This window comes from Crinia signifera, chromosome 1, assembly GCF_055691185.1.
Source record: "Crinia signifera chromosome 1, ASM5569118v1, whole genome shotgun sequence".
Taxonomy (NCBI): domain Eukaryota; kingdom Metazoa; phylum Chordata; class Amphibia; order Anura; family Myobatrachidae; genus Crinia; species Crinia signifera.
The window spans coordinates 216,232,133-216,252,086 of record NC_139217.1 but is presented as its reverse complement, the minus strand read 5'-3'; the positions used below and the strand labels follow the sequence as shown (position 1 = coordinate 216,252,086).

Sequence of the window (19,954 nt, the reverse complement as noted above, 5' to 3'; positions counted from 1 at the left end):
TCAAATAGAAACTATCAATTCCAATTTTGCAATATACCTTTAACATGTTAATATAACAGATATGCTTCTTACTACCATAGTGGTAAGTCACTCAAGCATTTTGAAACAATGAACAGTCTGTTCAGAACAAGCCACACCTCAAAAACTGTACTGAATATGTGCTTATTATCCCAAGTCTCCTTCATAAACTGGGTTTCTGCCTAGTTGCCTTCAGCAAGTCCATGATATTTTTAAACTGCTCTCCGAACCTCCTCAATATGAGCCAGACCACGATACATCAGTTAGCTCTGAACCTCTCCAGCTATAAGTCAGAACATTCAGCTCGTAAAAAAAACATGATCCACGGTTTCTCTCATGGTCTGAGGATTTGGAGATGGTTCAGGTATACTAAAGGTGGCCATACATCTACAGATTGATTGTCAGATTTGTGATCTCTCCCATTAGTTCAACTCTGCTCCATACTGCCAGCCAGTTATGTGTAAAGCTGTGTACACAAGGTCATTTATCGCTGGCGATATGGTCGCTGGCAATATCGTCGCTGGGGGAGAGTTCCCATTTTCAGCCCCCTAATGGTCGCTGGTCGGAGGAGCATGCTCCTCTGACCAGAGACTTCCCCTGCCTCTTCTACCGTCAGTGTGTTTTTTCATCAGCGACCAGAAACCATCTCTGGTCGCTGATGAAAACGGGACACTGAGCAATATGATTGCTGCGCAATATATTGCTAGCGATCATATTGCTCCGTGTTTACGAACCTTAACCTGAGAATTGCTGATTGATTACAGCACCTGAGTGAGACATGCTCAGCTCTCACTGATTGAGGCCCATGTGAGAGTAGAGTTCCTTGTGCTTCCTATAAAAGGTAGTCTCTGGCAGATAGACACTGCCAGAGCATAGGTTCACTAACCTGCTCCAGCTATTGAAGAGCAGGTTCCGCTGTCTGGATATTGGATACATTAGTGCAATTCTTCTATGTACCCCAGAGGAAGTTGGTGACATAATTATCTGTATACTGTATGCTACACAACATCGCCCTTAGACATGAAAGTTCGGACCTTGGGGCCATAGAGGAATACAGCAATGACACATATTTTACATCACCATCTCGGGATGTCGTGAATACGCAAAGGGGTTATGAAGTTTGTGAAAGGATAATATGCCAGTACTCAGAACAATATTTTTATATAAACCCATATTTTAATAATCCCAAATGTCTACAAAAATATATTCACTCACATTCGTTGGTTACTTAAAAAAAATTAAAAGCAGATACAATTTGCAGAACAAAATGTAATATTCACAAAAAAAATAATAATAATTTTCAGTCAACAACCAACTGACAGAATAATGGCCATGAGGGGAGTGTTGAGAGCTGTGGTTGGTGGGGTGGTAGTTTAGCTGATAGTAGTGAAAGTGATAGGAGCAGCCAATGATTCTCTTTGGGCTACTGTATATGGTCTCAATATTCTTTTTGTGCAATTATTCAGAATTGTGCTGTAGTGCTGCTACGCTGTGCAGTTTGAACTTATCTACATCTTACAGAAGGAATCCAGAGATTGTGACAGAGTTATATGTGAACTATTACATGACAATATTGCAGAATTGTATATGCCTGCTAAACTATGGTCTGATTTTTGCTTTTCTAGCACTCACCATCATCCTCATCAGCTTCAATGTGTCGTCTTTTGGAAGTTGCCTTTTTCCCACTTGCTAATGAAAGAAATAAAAATAAAAATATCATCCCTAACTGTTGATTCCTTTGCTTTCACAAAATTAGCAGAAAACTAAATTTAAAAGAAATGTAAAACATATGCAAATGTGAGTTCTACTGGTATAATTTGTCATGCTCGGCATGAATCGGCAAGAGCGAAAAACGGCCACAAAAATGGCCGAAAACGGCTGAAACTTTGCCATAACCACGTGAATTTGCGGCAAATTCGACTATTCATGCAGTTTTGCCAATGCTGGATTTCTCGGCCAGGTGAACAATCGGTTCGAGGATTGAATAGGGCGGGTCTACTTCATACAGTGAAAAGTGCTGATTTTTCATGTGGAGAAAAAGCCTGGCAGCTTCAGCCAAATGATACACCATAGTCATTCCCACCCTGTTCTAAACTAATTCAACACACAGCGATGTGTGTATGGTCGATCTGTGCTAACCAGTGTTCTCTGGTTAGAACACTGGCGATTTGACTAGGTCTTGACTACACGTAGTCAAGATCTGAGCTGGCGTTTCCCAGGAATCGACACTACTATGGGGTGTACAACGAAGCAGTCTGTGCTTAATTTCTAAACTGATTGCTTCAAAAAAGGGCTATAATTGCCCCATGTATGCTCCAGACTCTTGTGGATCAAAAAACATATTCTACTCACTGCTCCCCTGACCCTCCATCCGCTTCCTACTCCTATACAGCAACAACAAAACAAACTGTCTAACCTGTCTTTAGCTTCACAAAAGAGTGAGATCAGTGCACAACTGATGCCAAAATCAGAGGGTTTTGGCATGCATTCAGGTTGGATCACATATGCTAATCTACTCGCCACAATGCAATGCAAGAGGAGGTGCACACCACTTTCTTGCAAAAGTTCATCTGCTACTGCAGCCTGAGTAAGTCTGACCTTACTCAAGCTTACAGTTGCAGGGGACCTTGCTCAACCAAGTAAAACTGTACTGCAGATGCGGTACTTGGCCTAACCACACCAGGAAAACAAATGCTGAACACCTCCACCCCACACTGTGAACACTTCTGCCTGTCAATAAGGCAGAGGTATTCGTATTACAGCGGATGCAATTGCAGGACCAGTCCTACACATTTGCAGAAAGGGTCCTGTGCTTGAGCACTTTCCCAATTATTGGTAAACTGCAAGTTGGATCAATATGCAATCCAACCTAGGCAAGAACCTTATATTATGAAACTCACTTTGACATTTGCTAGATTTTCGCAGGTTTTCTCACCAGAAAACCTACAAAATGTCACATGCAAGTAAGGTCAGCACATTGAAACTCCATGCCTATTAAATGATGAAGATTCTCGCACAAAACTCTCATCGTAATTTGGCGAGCGCAAACAATAGTAATAAAAAAAACAGACCCTATTACATTTCTCCCTTTTCTTTTGTAAAATAAAAGTAGGAGGCCAATTACCATGTAGGGTGTAATATAAAAGTAGGAGGCCAATTACCATGTAGAGTACAAATGATCCCACCAATAGTATGCCTACTCCTTTAACCCCTTCAGTGGTGTTTTTTTTATTAGGAGCGCTCCCCACTGGGCGAGTTCTTACTGGGGAGCGCTCCCTAAAATAAAACCCCACCACTGTGTCCCTGATCCGGCGCTGATCTGTGTAATAGCTGCTGCCCGGTCCTGCCCCCGGAAGCCTGGCTATGTTTGGCAGGACGTTACACGATCACGCCGCACACAGCAGGGGGGTGGGAGGCCGGGCAACAGGAGCCGGGCAGCCGCTTGAAGCTGAGTGCAACGCTGATCTCAGGTTGCGCACTGGAGCAAACCCCAGAAAATTCTCAGGAGTACCAGGGAAGGGGTTAAATATGTATCAGTGCTGTGTAGTATGCATACACCAGTTCAACAATTATTTTGATATAAAAGAAATCATCAGTTTGGCAGCACTATGACAAAGTTAAATTAAACTACAGTAAGGGCAGGATTTTGTCTTTTGACTGTACGTGCCTATGATGAAACTTCTTTGCCCAGTGCTTACATGTTTAGCAGTCTATACCTGTGGGTGTCAGATGAAGGTTGCTGAAATTCTCAGGAGCTTTTTGTGCAATCTCCATTTTACGATCCATGACAGCAAAGACCTTATTCCCAGGCTGGGCCATCCTTGACACAACTGGACCTTAAATTTTGTGGGAAGAAAAAGATAACTCTTTTTTTGGGGGCACTGCTTTTAATGTTAATGAAAAAAGATTAATTTTACGTATACTGATGGGACAAGTGGGTATCAAAACAATAGAATAACATCAGTCAGTTCAAGCCAAACCCCCCTTCCCCCACAACTGGACCTTATTAGAGGTGTGTAGTAGAGGTAGCGGTCATTTTACATCCTCTATGGGTGCACACAATCAACTAACTTGCCTAATCAGACCACCCATACTGCAAGGGCACATATATATATATATATATATATATATATATATATATATACATACATACATACATACATACATTGATCCCCCAGATATTATGGCTAATACATAATTTCATAACATCCAAAACAGTAAAATAATTTGATCATTACTGATCACATTGGTACACACCTGAAAGTACAGTATAGTGGCTTTAGCAATTATTTCTACTGTGGCTAGGAAACCTAGGAAGACTAGCAGCTCAGCTAGAAACATTAGACTCAGACTTAAGGGCCTGTTACTTTTTTGGAAGAAAAGCAAAAAAAGAATTTACTATAAAAAAAAAAAAAATAAGCAGCAACTAAATGAGCACCTGAGCAAAACCATGTGCACTGCAGTTGGGGGAATGTAACATGTGCAGAGACAGATTTTGGGTGGTGTGTGTCCATGCTGAAATCTAAATTTCAGTGTAATGATAAAACTGTAAACCATTTGTTTTCTACATGCAAACGCAGACAGTAAGTACCATGCACAGAAAAACATCGAACTGTAGTTTGCTCCCCTTGCAATTCAGCATGATGTGTTCCAGATAAAAAGTTAAATGCACCCCCAATCATCCAATCCTTGATCCAATTATCCAATCCTTCAACCAATCATCCAATTACCAATTATCCAATCCTTCAACCAATCATCCAATCCTTCATCCAATCATCTTCAACGCTCTTCAATAAGTATTGTATGTTGTTGACTTTTCCCTATTTATCAAAATCTACAGTTAATCATTTTGCCATCATTCATATCCTGTACCGCAGTATCTTTATTAAAAAAGGTTGCTTCACTCCCTTGTCGTTCATGTAACAGCCCTACATCAAAGCACCCAGCCTCCGTTACACTCCAGCTGGTGCTTCACGAAACGTTAAACCGGTGTTTCTAATTACTATGGACGTCTGAAAAGTGTCTGGGAACCTTTTTCTGAGTTCCTACTTCCTTTCTATACTACTCCTTATACTTTCTAGTGTGCTATAACTTTCCAATTTAGATTAGACTACTATTAATAATATTGTGCTCTTATCTATGTGGTAATTAATATTACTAAAGTGGAGGTGCAAATTAAATATATTTATATGTAGAAAATGGAAACTCCAACGTTTCGGAGCAAATGTGCTCCTTTTTCAAGGTGTACAAATTTAAAAGTGAAAAACTCTTACCTTAAATACCCCACCGCCAGTGTAATGAGGTCCCGTGTTCGGGGCCGGAGCCGGCGTCTGACGTAGCTTCCGGCTGAGCGCGCTGTACAGGCGCGCGGCCGCATCTTGTGTTGCTAGGATACCTATCCATTTGGGACTGCATCCAGCCCCACCTGAGCCAGGGCACCTACAAATACGTTGTACTATCTTTCTACCCTTCAAGGAAGTGCTCTTTGCAACACACAAAAGCACATTTCATTTTACCACCAACTGGACACCATTGCAGTTACAATGCAGCACTGCACCAGAACGGACACCCCCGGGATCCCATCCAGCACACCAGAGGATCAACCAGGATGTAGCTCCATGCAACTACAGAGAGGCAGCACCTTCACCTACACAGACGAAGAGGTGGAGAGAGTGCTTTTCAAGGACAATATATCGTTAATGGAAGGGCACCTGGGCCCCAAGGACATCTACAAACAATTATATAAACTCAAGCGCAGGGAGATTGATTTTCTCCTACACGGGGTATCCCTGTCCGAGTACTATCGGGAGCGCCTCATACCGAGGGGCTTCCGGGTAAGGAACGTGCCCACCATAGGGCGGCACAGCCAAGACTTTTGCAGGAAATGGACAAGCATCTTAAACAAGTGCAGCCTGGACCTGCTAGTACTCGTGATAGAGGAGTCTGGGAAAGAACTCAATAAAACCAGAGACAGCATCACACAGTACGAGGCGGAACATCTCGATTCTCTGTCTTCCGATACCTCCCAAGACTGGCTGACTAAATTAAAACAACAATTTGACGGCTACCGCAACGACTTAATTAAGTTTAAACGCAATAAACTACAAACGGTAAAAGAAGATTATGAACATAATCAAGTATACCGATGGCTGAATGGGGGGTAGAAGGCAACGCCCACATCGCTCCAAACCAGCACAAGGGTGGCGGAGGCGCAGGGAGGCACGAGTGGGAACACACGTATCTTCCAACAGTGACACAGATCCAGCTAACCTGGATTCAGAAGGAGCGGCCATGATGAGGGACAACCCTTTGGGGAACTCCAATGCACAATCCAAAAAGTCAAAAAACGCATGTCGGCCACCCGTAGGGGAGGCCAGAACCAGAGGATTCACAAAAAGGAATCCCCCACAAGTTCCCTAGTATACAATTTATCCCAGAGGCACTTAACGGACACAGAATCCATCGTCCTGGAAAAAGGGTTGTCCTTCGTGCCCACAACCAGCCACAATGAACTTAATTGGAAGATCGAATTGCATCGGTTCTCCAGAAAGCTTCGTCTTGGAGAGTTCTTTCACAGCGGCGAACATCTTATTGTACACGCGGTACATTGACGACCTCTTCTTCCTGTGGACGGGGGGAGAGGAGTCACTTATGTCTCTGCTCAACTCGATCAACGCCAGAGAATCGCCCATCAGAATTACACATCAGTTTCCACCCATACAATCAATTAATTGGATGTGCAAATCACCATCAGCAATGGGAAGCTAGGTACCACCATCTTCAACAAACCCACAGATAAGAACACCCTGCTTAAGGCCAACAACCACCACCCGAGGTCCCTCATTAGAGGCCTCCCGAGATCACAAATGATCTGGGCAGCTAGGATAACAAGCGAATCATCACTGCTTCCAGCTGAATCAGACCGCATGGTGGACAAGTTTGTAGCCAGGGGGTATAACCCCAGAGATCTGGAGGAACAAAAGCAAGAAGTGCTGCAGATTCCCAGGGAAGAACTGATGACACACAAGGTTAAAGCAAAAAAGGCAGTCATCCCATGGGTCTCCAGGTATAACACCAGCAGCCCAGTCACAGAGCCATCTGGCCAATCATAGCCACGGACAAAGATCTCCCCTGTTACAAGAACATGCAGCCGATGGTCTGTTACAGCAGAGGAAAAAACCTAAAAGACCACTTGGTCCATTCGGACATCTCCAACTTTAACAAAACTGAGGCACCACGAAACTTCATGTCCCGCCAACCAGGGTGTTATCGATGCATAAAATGCACGACATGTGAAAACATGACAGTTGGGAGCACGTTCTCGAACAAGGATGACAGTAAGACCTTCTCCATCAGGCATGTGCTACATTGTAGATCCTCATTCATCGTATATCTTATAACATGCCCGTGCCACTTGCAATATGTGGGCAAGACGGTGAGAACGGTAAGGGAACGCATGGCACTGCATCGTTCCGCGATCAAGAACGCCCTTCAATCTAAAACATCAGACCAACCGGTGGCACGCCACTTCTCCGAGTCAAAACACACCTTGAATGACCTGAAGTTCATAGTGATAGATCACGTTCCAGCTTCTAGCAGAGGAGGAGACAGAGAAGGCGCACTCCTGCGCTACGAGTCCAAATGGATCCATTTACTGGACTGCTGCAAGCCCAAGGGCCTCAACGACAGATTGTCCTTTGGAGTATTCAAATAACATAGCTAAGCGCACGGGCAGAAGAGCCCGAAAGCGGGTCAGGTCAGACCCTTATCCAGATATACTCCACCATGTTCCGTTTTCCCCAGCCCAGTCCCTATCAGAGACAGATGCACGTTTACGTGCTGTAAAAGGGGTTTGTGTACACAACAGCTGTCCTCCATCTTGACCCACGAATCCCCATTTCTCCTTGTCCAGTCCAGCCCAGCTCCCTTCTATATAGTCCGTTCATTAGGAATAGTCCCCTGTTCCGGAGAGACATTCCGCCCCTAGGGCAATTGAAATCTACTTATAGATTGCATACATATATAGTGTTCACTCTAGAAATTTTTTAGGGCAGGGTGCTGACCACGGGGAGGGCACATTTTTCAATCGTGAGGGCACATTTTTCAGTCAGGAAGGCACACTTTAATTTTAAAGGGCAAAATTATGCGAATATATATATATATATATATATATATATATATATATATATACACACACACACACACACATATACACACAGTGGTCAAAGTGGAAATTTTAAAGTGGGGGTACGGAAAAGTGAAGGCTGGGATTATGTGCGCTCACTCCAGAAGAAGGGGGCGTGGCCACCTAAAATGGGACGTTTCCTTGGGTGTAGTGTGCCATGCCATATACCTCTTATGTACATTATGCAACACAATAGTAGACCCCCTTATACAATAGTAGACCCCCTTATACTTGCCCCATAAACATTATGCCACATGGAATCAGACAAAATTCATGTTAAGGTGCCCATACATGGAGCGATGTGCTAGATCACATCGCATCTAGTTAAAAATGTATGCGATGTGCTAAAGCAGCGTGCAATCTAGTTCAAAAAGTACGTGCAGCACACTTTTTGTACGTTGCGATGTGCGATACGAGGGATCTCCCATCGCCTCGTAAAAAAGGATACCCAGACTGAGGCAAAAATCCCCTTCTTGGTACCCGGACTGAGCAAAAATCCCCTTCTTGGTACCTGGACTGAGCCAAAATTCATATCCTGGTACCTGGACTGAGCAAAAATTCACATCATGCCACCAAGACTGAACCAAAATTGACATTATGCCACACTGAAAGAGCAAAAATTCACGTTATGCAACATATATTGAGTCAACATTTACATCATGCCACCAAGATTGAACCAAATTTCACATCAAGCCACCAGGATTAAGCAAAAATTCATGTCATGCCACCAGGATTAAGCAAAAATTCATGTCATGCCACCAGGATTAAGCAAAAATTCATGTCATGCCACCCAGATTATGAAAAAAATTGATGTTTTGCCACACGGTTGAGCCAAAGTTACATACACTCCCAAATATTGAGCCAAAATTCGGGGGCACAGGGAGAGAGGCATGAATGGGCACACAGGGCCACAGATGGGCAGGGGGAGAGGCACACATGGGGAGAGACAGGCACATATGGGCAGGGGCACACACAGATATGGGATTAGATGGGCAGGGACAGAGGAAATTATGGGCAGGGATACAGGAACACACAGGCAGGAACAGAGGAACATGTGGGTAGGGGCACACATGGCGATAGGAGGGGGGGCAGAAGGTTGAGCAGGGGTTTTAAAGCATAGTGACACTTTGAATGTGTAGTCTACCTTGTTCTGCCCACATCAGCATAGGGCTTCGCGTTGGCAGCAGCGCAGGCTTCCACTCCACAGTGATAAATCTCCCTCTCCCACCGCCAGCAGGGTTCCTCTTCCCGGCGCAGGGACCAAGGTCCTTGTTTTTCCTCCCCAGCCTTCTCTTCAATGTGGTGAAGGCTACCGGAGGCTGAGTGCGGATGGCGGAGGGAGGTGTGTGCTGACGGCAGTGGGAGAATGCGCGGCGGCGGACTGCGAGTGTGGGTATGGACATCCACGGGTGGAGGGGGGTGTGCGGGCATCAGAGAGGGCTGTGCAAACTTCTCCGTGTACGGCAGGCGGGCGTCAGCGGACACAGAAGGGCTTGCTGCGGCTATTTTTGGTGTCACGCAGCCCCCCTAGTGACGCCACTGCTGAGGGGCTTACACAGTGCGGAAGCAGGGGGAGACTGGAAGCGCCGCCCGGCAACGGCCGGGGAGGGACAGTTATTTCAGCAGTGGGTATTATCTGTGCAGGGCTGCTTCTAACTTATTAACTGCAGGGCGCAGGGCGGCCAAAAAAGGGCAGGGCGGATATCGTAGGGTTTTAAAGGGGCAGGGCGCAGCGCCCTGCAAAATAAGCCTAGCGGGAACACTAATATAATTGTCCACTTATGGTAGTCCATACAACTGATTTTAATATTTTTTATATTTTCAATGTTTATTATTTCACTTATGTCACAGCAATATTTATAGCCTGGCAGATATACGCAGGCTTCGTATAACAGCACCATTACAATGTGTCTTTTTGTAATCACAGTAAGGTCCCGTCCACGGGAACGGAGAGGCACCTGACAGCGGTAACCGGGCAACAGAGACGCATTCAGTGTCACATTTACCCGACCGCAACTACGGTATCCTAGCAACACAAGATGCGGCCGCACGCCTGTACAGCGTGCTCAGCCGGAAGCTACGTCAGACGCCGGCTCCGGCCCCAAACATGGGACCTCATTACACTGGCGGTGGGGTATACTTTTAAATTTGTACACCTTGAAAAAGGAGCACATTTGCTCCAAAACGTTGGAGTTTCCATTTTCTACATAAAGTTTTCTATCACCAAGTCCGCTGAGTGCCGCCTCTGTCTCCAGTCGTCTCATATATATATATATATTATATAATAAAAAGTTTAAAGTAAGGAACTTATATCTATCAATGAGCCTAAATTTGTGGATAATTCGCTGGTAGTATTTTATAATTCATACCAAGTAATCTAAGAATATATATATATTTTTCCATCAGACAGTGAAAACCGGTTTGGAACTAAACTCAACTTTGTACCAGTTATACCTGTTCTTGAGTGCAGATCGGTATGTATGCCCTCTCGGACCTCCCTAATTCATGGGAATAATTAAGGGAGATACTCCCTTAAGATGCATCGTATACTTATGTCAATGAACTCTATTGAATAAGGAAAACCTTATGATTGATAGCACTATAACATCATACCAATGATTACAATATTTGAACCCCCTTGTTAAGAGTAACATATACATTGTAACCTAAATAATCTATCATCAAGCCAAAATACATTCAGTTGGAGACCATTATCTCATTTAATAGGTTGGCATATAAAGAGACTGTACATCAGACAGAGAGAGGCACACCATGAATAGTCCATGATGATGTATAGAGCATATCTATATTTAACCATCTAATTGTAGGTGTACCAATTTTTATCGATGTTATGTGATTATAGTAGCTGTACTCCCGGCTAAAATCAGATACTTACTTGTGTGGACAGGTGTCAAATTACTGGAATAGCTCCACCTTTCCAATACTGAAAAGTTATATATATCCTTCTGGAGTTTTGTAATAGAACTCGCAAGCCCACAAAGGTAATTACGCATCAGTAAGATCAAATAAGGCCTCCTTAAGAGGTGTCCATTACATGCATAGGTCTATAGTAATACGAATGTGTCTATATGTCCACACCTGTCCCCTTGATTATATGCAGATAAAATCTGTGGCAGAAAAGAGAAGACCCTAGCACCAGTACAGATATTAACAGAAATTTCTAGAATAAGACTGTAAGTGTTCCTAATTTGGAAAACCTGAATCAATAGAATTGTGTACCTCTATAGAAGGGAGATTAGACTCCCAATGAGCAACTAACTACTCAAGAAATTTAGACCAATAGGTTGAGTCCATTAAGTTGCCATGTCCTAAAAACAGTACATTATCTCCACCAGGTGCAGCAGAGCTTATAAAGGATCTATTGTTATTAAACGTCTAGTTGGAGACTCACCCCATTTGAAAGTGTTGTGGGAATTGTTTCAAAGTCATTTGGTATGTTACCTGAATTGTTAAAACAGTCCTCCATCAACCTCCGTAGGAATTGTTCTTTCCTTCACCTGTTCTTCTGTGTACTTGTTAACTTTTTACCAATTAAAAAGTTGATTTACCCAGATGACTAAGCCAATCAGTGTTATAATCATAATTGTAAAGTCCTTGGATTGTTTTATTATTGGTAAAATTAAAAATGTATGAATTGTGAATATGTAATTTTAAAGTTTATATTCTTATGTTTGTAGAAAACCCCTGATGAAGTCCTTGATAGGACGAAATGCGTTGGGAACGTTTGTTTGCTAATTTGAAATACACTATTGAAGTTTTGGTACTTGTTTCCTAGCACGGCCACACCGATCTGTATCTTGTTAGTCTTGACCATCGCGTCGCATCGGTGTCTTTTTTGTAAGGTTACGATGATCCCGACCCTTAAGATACCCCCGATGTAGTTTTTTACTCCCGATGTATTTTTTGGCGTCGGTATTCACATCGTCATCTTGTTAATTGCGTCGGGTTCCTTTTAAGTATGTACCCCCGACCGACGCGATACTACCAATGTACTTCTTTCCTCCCGATCTTTGCCTTCAATCGCGTCGGTCGCGTCGCATGTTTAAGCAAAACCCCCCGATGCTCATGATGCACAAGATGTTAATCTGGCCTATTGGTCCTACGATTTTCCCGCTGTTCAGGCCATTTTTTAATAGGCCGAATTAATCTTTCTAGTCCAACCCCCTATAAAATCTCCCTAGTACCATATGTTTTAATGTGTTATAATGTGTGTTTCTATGTCAATATTAAATCTGCCCTCTGTGATCTGCTCAGTTACAGCATCAATGTCAATATTTATTATGATAATCCGGCCCCTTACTTTGACAGCCCCTTCTGTTTTATTTTTCCCTACTGGCTTTGTTTGTTTGTCTCGGTAGGAGTGAGACGTGTATTCAGTTGCTGGTGATTTTTTGGCTGATTGATCCTTTGCTGGTGATATCTCCCTGATTGATCCTGTGCTTTGAATACTATTTGCTGCTGATCCTGAGCCTTGTGCTGCGGATTGTTGCTGATCCTGTGGATTATTGCTGATCCTGATTATTCTGCGATTGATTTCTGCTGATCCTGACCCTGAGCCGTGCTGATCCTTAGTCCTGAGCTGTGGATTGGTGTGCTGTGGAGTGCTCTGTGGGTGATTCCGTGACCTCTGAGATGGCTGAGGTGAATATGTTCTCACTACCTACAAGTGAGGAGGAGGCAGTGGCGTTTCTGCAGCGCCATCATCTGCTGCCATCAGAGGCTACGTGCGCCAATGGTCATCCGATGCTGCTGAATCTGAAGGAGACCATGTGGCGCTGTAATGTAAGGGACTGCCGCTTGAAGAGGAGTCTGAGAGCAGGACTGTTCTTCCCTGGCTGCCGTATGCCATTCCTGACACTGGTCCGCTTTATATTTTCCTGGGTACAGGAATTTACCAGTGTGGAGTACTGCGAGAAGAATCTGTCCCTCTCCAAGAAGACGGCTGTCCTCTACAATAAGTACATGAGGGAGGCCTGCCTGCTCGACCTCATGGCGCAGCCGCAGCGCCGGATTGGAGGTCCCGGCAAGATCGTTGAGGTGGATGAGACCTTGTTCGTGAAGAGGCAGGCAAATGTTGGCCGAGTTTTACCTCAGCAATGGGTTTTTGGTGGCATATGCAGAGAAACAGGACAGTGTTTTGCCATCAAGGTTGCCACTCGGGACGCCAACACCCTCATGGAAGCTATCCTGCAATTTGTGGAGCCTGGGTCTACTGTCTACACCGATTGTTGGAGAGCGTACAGTACGGCCCAGCTCAATGCTGCAGGATATGAGCATGCCCAGGTGAACCACAGATATAACTTTGTGGACCCTACAACAGGGGTTCACACCCAAAATGTGGAACGTATGTGGGGGGCATGCAAGTGGCGTAATAAACGTCACAGGGGCACCGCCAGGCATATGCTTCAAAGCTACCTAGAAGAGTTTATGTGGCGGAAGAGCCTTGGACATGATAACCCTTTTGCCCGCATATTATATGCCTTGACTTTATTGCCCAAGGACTCTTGAAATTTACCCCCATTCCTTTTACCCCCATTACTGTTGCTGGTATATGTTTTATTTTCAATGAATTCTGTACAGTTTTGCATTTTTCATTTCAAAAGTAAAATTTGAAAAATGGTTTTAAAAAACTTGTGTTTCTTGTCTCAGCTGTATGATTTGGGATGGATGAATGCTATGCAGTCACACCACCACTATCCAAATAATTCTTGGAGCGCGGTGAGTGCAGTGGACCACTGTGTCCAAAGCGTGGTGAGCGCAGCAAGCCCCAAGAAGCGTGCGTGGGTTACTAACATAATAATTTGCATAGGCTTCTGGGACTTGTGGGCCTCACCATGGTTTGGACACAGATACCCGCTGTTATCAGCATACTAAACATGATCAACTTGAAGTTGACATGTTTAGTCGACATGATACACATGTTGACATGTTTAAAAGCATATCGCATCGGACGCAATGTACTGTGAGCTTTACAGCTCAATGCTGCCGACCGACGTGACATGTAATTGTATAAGCACTATACAGTGTTAATACAGTTCTTAACATGTCCGTCGCGTCGGATCGATCAATTTCCAAGTACCTCGCCGCATTACGAGGTACGCCGTACATCTACAAAGAAATATCGCGTCGGTCGGTCTTATGCATTGGCGTGAGCGTAACATCACCGCCCGACCGACGCGATTTTTCTGCCGGGAGAAACGCGCCAAAAGCACTCTGGGGAAGGACAACAGCAGCCATTTTGATGGTAATTACAGCTACAACGCAGCAGCTGTGTCTGGCTCCCTGCCCCTGCAGAAAAAAGTAAGTTGATTTTGAGTATTACTGAGCATAGGTGGGCCTTGGGGTTTGTGAGGAACATATGCAGGCTTGGGGGGAATGTGGGGGTTTGGGGGGGAGGGGGTGGGGGGGGGGACTTACTGTGGTTAATGATATATATATACACATGTGTGCTTCATATATCATTTTTTGTGGATTAGGGGGTTACCATTGGGTGTATAGAGTGGATAATGTTTATGTTCAAGGGGTACTGTTTATCTAAATAGCTAGAAAGTGTTCACGTGCAGGAGTTTATGAAGTGTATGGCTTTAGGGTCATGCTAATAATGAAAATCTGGATAAAACAGGTTTATGTGCAGAGGGTATCATGTGCCTGGAAATGATGTACTGTGTGTTGTAATACATGCAGAATACTCTGCTGTTTGTGATAGTAATGCAGGGTGACATAGCCTGTAATGGTTTCTTGGTACACATATGTAAAATATTGCTGTTTGAGGTGTCATGTGCTTGTTATTGAAATGGTGCAGCAGGCAGTATGCTGTGTCCACTTTGTAGTAATGTGCATGTAAAATGTTTTTTTTTTTTTACTTTTTATTGGAGGGGAAGGGGGGGTGGGTTCAAATGCTGGGGTATAGTTTGTATTGTTTGTGTCCCATGACAGCAGCCATCTCACGCCATCCTGAAGTGTGGCGAGGGGCGGCGGTACGCGTCCTCCGACCTTTTCATACCCCCACTATCCAAGTTGGCGTGGAGTTGAGAATAAATTAGTGTGGCGAGCGCAGCGAGCCACCGAGCCCGAAGCGTGGCGAGCACAGCGAGCCCCGCGAGGGGACGCTGATACCTGTGAAGCCCACGAGCGGGCGTGGACACCTGTGAGGCCCGCGAGGGTACGCAGGGATCTGTGAAGGTATCAGCGTGCGCTCGCCACGCTTCGGGCTCGGTGGCTCACTGCGCTCGCCACACTAATTTATTCTCAACTCCACGCCGACGTGGATAGTGGGGGTATGAAAAGGTCGGAGGACGCGTACCGCCGCCGCTCGCCACGCTTCGGGATGTTGTGGATAGTGGAGGGACACAAATATATCAGTACTTCTGTTGTCAAATGTGGTGTAAATTGCATTTATTATATCATATGCTATGAGTATCTCAGATTAAAGCCTTGTTTTTTTTCTCGGATTCTATTTCAGTTTGATTGAGATTTATTGTGCCTGAAAGGCCTTTATTTATTCTGTTCATTTCTTTTATCACCTGCTACCGACTGAGGTAAATATTAGTCGCTTTTTTGTAGCGTATTAATGAATAACAGTGGAGTGCGTTAATTTTTATGGGGTAAACTTCATTTTGGAATATTTCTTTACAGAATGGATCGTAACGTCGACCGCCAGCTCATGAAGAAGTTGATCGATCTCTACAAAGAGAATAGATGTCTGTGGCGACAAGATCATATTGATTTTCACAACCAGGCAAAGAGGAATGAGGCCTTTGGGAAGATCTCGGCCTATGCTAGGAGACGTGTCCCTAATGCAGACGTCACGTGGGTCCGGAAGAAATTTACTAATATGCGGACAGTGCTGGTGAAGGAGCATAATCGGGTCCAGCAGTCGCGAGCTTCAGGAACTGACCCTGCAGATGTGTACCAGCCAAAGTTGTGGTACTATGACCGTATGCTGTTTATTGTGGAGGATCAAGGAAGGAGAGAAACAGAGGGAGCTACTACGGATGAAAGCTCTTCATCCAGTGCACAGGAGAGTGCGGACGTAGTAAGTATCTAGTTCAAACATGTTCAGCATATAAATGGAAGTGAAATGCAATGTTTTAACTTTTTTTTTTTTTTTCATTTTAGGTAGTTCCCTCTGAGTCAACGCAGCAGGCTGAGTCGGTGTCGGAGGTGGCGGCTCCTGTGGTGGCGAGCACGTCATCAGCTCCCCCCAGGAGGCGTAGGAGGAGACAGCCGACAAGACCTGCTGCTACCGGCCAAGAACACTGCTGCCCCTACAAGGAGGAAGCACTAAGTAATCCCCCCGATGATTGCAAAATGTTTACAAATCATTTGTGCGCAGAAATGCGAAAGTGGCAGCGTCCAACACAGCACCACTTTAAGCGTGTGCTGTATGGCCTTATGTTGCGGGCAGCCGAGGATGAACTGTGTGCTGACTGCAACGTAACGTCATGCCGCACTGCGCACACAGAGCCACCATGCCCACACCCACATCACCCCCCCATGTTCAGTGCGCCGGTTGCTCCTCCGCCTGCCCCTTACTACGCGCCGGGACCCCCTATGCCACCTCCCAGTGATCCCTCGTCTTTGTCTGGGACTGTTTTCTCTGCTTTGAGAAGTGTGCAGACCCCCACCCCAGACGAAGAGCGTTATTTCAATTATTAATTCGGCTAATTTGACTTTTAATTTATAATTTGGCAGCAATGTTCTTGTTTCTCTTCCTTTCTGAGTTCTCTATAATGAACAGTTTTTAGTCATGTACTGCAATTTTGGTTGGTGAACGTTGCAGTGCGGTCTTCCTGAAGTTTGCGATGGCTGTACTTGTTTTGCTCCTTTACTAACCACTGTTCTGCATATTTGTATTTTCTTCCGGATTCATGTGATTGTTTGCATTAGTGGGCACAGTTTTCTATATCTTCCCATGCCTCATTTCAATTTGCCTGGTTGTGATAGCCAGGCATCTATTCTCTTTGTACTGATCGATCAACTTCTTCTGCATTTTATGTTGTAGCTGTAATTTTTGTTTAAAAAAAAAAAAAATTAAAAAAAAAGTTAAAAAAAGAAGAAAAAAAAAAGATGCAAATTATTGCAAAAAAATTTTTTTTAAAAAAAAAGTTCTTACCCAAAAAAAAAAAAAAAAAATGTATGTTGTATTTAAAAAATATAAAACTGCAAATTATTGCTGTAAAAAAAAAAGTGTTTAAAAAAGTTTAAAAAAAAAAAAAAACATGTTCTTTGTATTTATTGAAAAAAAAATAGGCAAATTATTGCTCAAAATAAATAAATAAATAAACGTTAAAAAAAAAAAATTTGGAAATAAAACCCGTTAAATCTATTGTCATGTGTCGTGTGATTTATTATTTCATGTGTGGTTAAAAATAGGGTACAAACTGTAAATCTGTAACTGTGGGGTACAATTGGAAGCAGCCATGTCAAAACATGAAATGGGTGCTTGCAATAAAGAAATCGCGTCGCTCGCGTCGGGGGCATTGAATAATGACATTCAGTGCTCCCGATGGGACCGATAGTTTGTAATGCCGCCGATATCGGTAAATTCTTCAATTATCGCGTTGATCGCGTCGGGGGCATTGAATACTGCCATTCAGTGCTCCCGATGGGACCGATAGCTGGTAATCCAGCCGATTTCGGTCAATTCTTCAATTATCGCGTCGGTCGTGTCGCGGTAATTGAAGCATGGTATACAATACCCGCGATTTCGGAAATCAAGAGCATCTCGTCCGTCGGGGTTGATCGCGGCCCTTACAGTGCACTAAATAAGAGCCGCGACCGACACCGATTGTGGCCGTGCTAGGAAACAAGTACCGAAGTTTTTTATCGTCTGGAAAACCACCAATACGAAGTGGAATAAGAGACTTTTTAATAAATGTTTATAAATTTTGGACTTTACTTTGATTTATTCTGATTTACTTTGGAATCAAGTAAAGGCTATTATAGAACCAATCACTGAAGGTTCAACAAGGGAGCCAACTTACAACTGGAAATGGAAAGTTCGCAAAGGCAAAGATTTTGCATTATTCACGCAGAGTTCAGTAATTGTTTTACTTCTCGGTACCATGTGATGCACATACTTTTTGTACTGTCTTTTTATCGCATCGCATTGCATGCACATGGCATGCGATGCAATGCTATTTTAGCACAAAATGCATGCTGGATTCGGCAAGTGTATGGGCACCTTTAGGACTAAGATCCATAGCATCTTATTATCACTTTTAATTTGTTTTTATTATATATATATATGGCAATCATTGCACTTTATGTTTGCAGAAACATCAGCAGCCCGGGAGCTATCTAGCCGGACGGTCTCCATGGTTACATGTCAACTATGACCAGGAGTCCCGGCGGTGACGTGCGTCTCAGCCCACGGATACCCGCCCGAAACGGAAGACGCACTGAGCGAGGCTGGGACGCTGTTTAGTATGACAGTTTTCTTTTGTACACCTTGAAGAAGGGGTATCCAATCCCCAAAACGTCGGACACCTTATAATTAATCACTATTTAACTTGTGGAGTGCCACTGATTGCCTTTGCGAACATTCCCTATACATACATGCCATGGGGCACCCACGGAAGCTGTCCATCTACAGGAGTGCCAAGCTGAACACAGTGACCACCATTGGCATGAACGAAAAATGGGGTTTAAGAGAAAAAATGTGGTCAGATCCGGGAGCCGACCACCGAGAGGTGTATGCCAGGCAGCACACCATGGGCATGAGGAGCATATCAGGGCCTTCCGCTGGATGGATTTGGATGAGAACATCAGAGAAGGATGGCAAATGGTCTATTGGAGTGACCAGGACCTCTGAACGATGTTACGTTGGTGTAAGCCGGGCAGAGCTTTGACCTGGGGAGCATGTTCTGGGCCTTCTACAGTAGGTTTCAACACAAATGTCACAGACTGCTGATAAAAGGTTTAGAATGCCTAACTACGTAAGTGCTTAAGAATTTTATTCAGAAAGTTATAGATACAGAAAAAAGGCAAGGGCATTGCACCCAAAGAAAACATTAAAAAAAGGATTGCTGCTCAGACAAAGACTGGGGATAATGACTACAAGCAAAACCCCTATCAACAAAAATTACACTAGGCAGCCACCTCCTGGATCTGTTAGAAGAGCTGTTAAGCTTAAAACAAGAGGAAAAAGTTGAGGTAATGTTAATTGCCCAACCAAACCTGAGCATCGCTGAACACCTCAACCAGTACTATATAAAGCCATTTCTAAAGATCAGTAAGTGGAAGATTGCCAGTACCTTCTTCATCACAAATGACACGACCATAGAACATTGCAGGGCAAATGAGATGATGAATGTCCACTGTTGGGATCAATGTTGCAGTATCTGTCAATACCCTTTAGTCAAGGAAATATGGAGTGGCAGGCAAAAACAAGAGTCGTTTCGTGACTGTTTTGGGGATGTGTGTTATCAACTGACTGCTAGCCCATACACAGAACTCAGATCAGTTGTGGTAACTATTCTGTGTGACTGTAGGCTAATACTCAGGAGTTCAATGTCTGCCCGATAGGCATTGATGCTGTGAATGTGTCTGCAGTTGTAGACAGCTGCGAAGGGTCCAGTGGTTGTTACACTGGTATATGTGGCACATCCACGGAGGAAAAAATAGTGTGCATCACATAGAGGTACAGCCTGGATTCCATCTAAACTATGTTTTCAAGGAAAACCGCACCAACTCCAATTACTCCTGTTATGGACCCTCTATACCGCC

General features: G+C 44.1%; 1 protein-coding gene across 4 annotated transcripts in view; it reads right to left on the bottom strand.

Annotated features, from left to right (window-relative positions):
• The window catches only part of LOC146068787 (protein unc-13 homolog A-like), an 802,795-nt gene that overhangs the window by 758,174 nt on the left and 24,667 nt on the right, over window positions 1-19,954 (bottom strand). For 3 of the 4 annotated variants that reach the window (XM_083179260.1, XM_083179256.1, XM_083179257.1), the window contains exons 4-5: window positions 3,735-3,854; window positions 1,651-1,707 (exon numbers count right to left, since the gene is read on the bottom strand). In XM_083179260.1, coding sequence (XP_083035386.1) covers window positions 1,651-1,707; window positions 3,735-3,854 — 177 coding nt within the window. The remainder of the gene's footprint in view (window positions 1-1,650; window positions 1,708-3,734; window positions 3,855-19,954) is intronic. The other variant, XM_083179258.1, reaches the window with a different exon arrangement.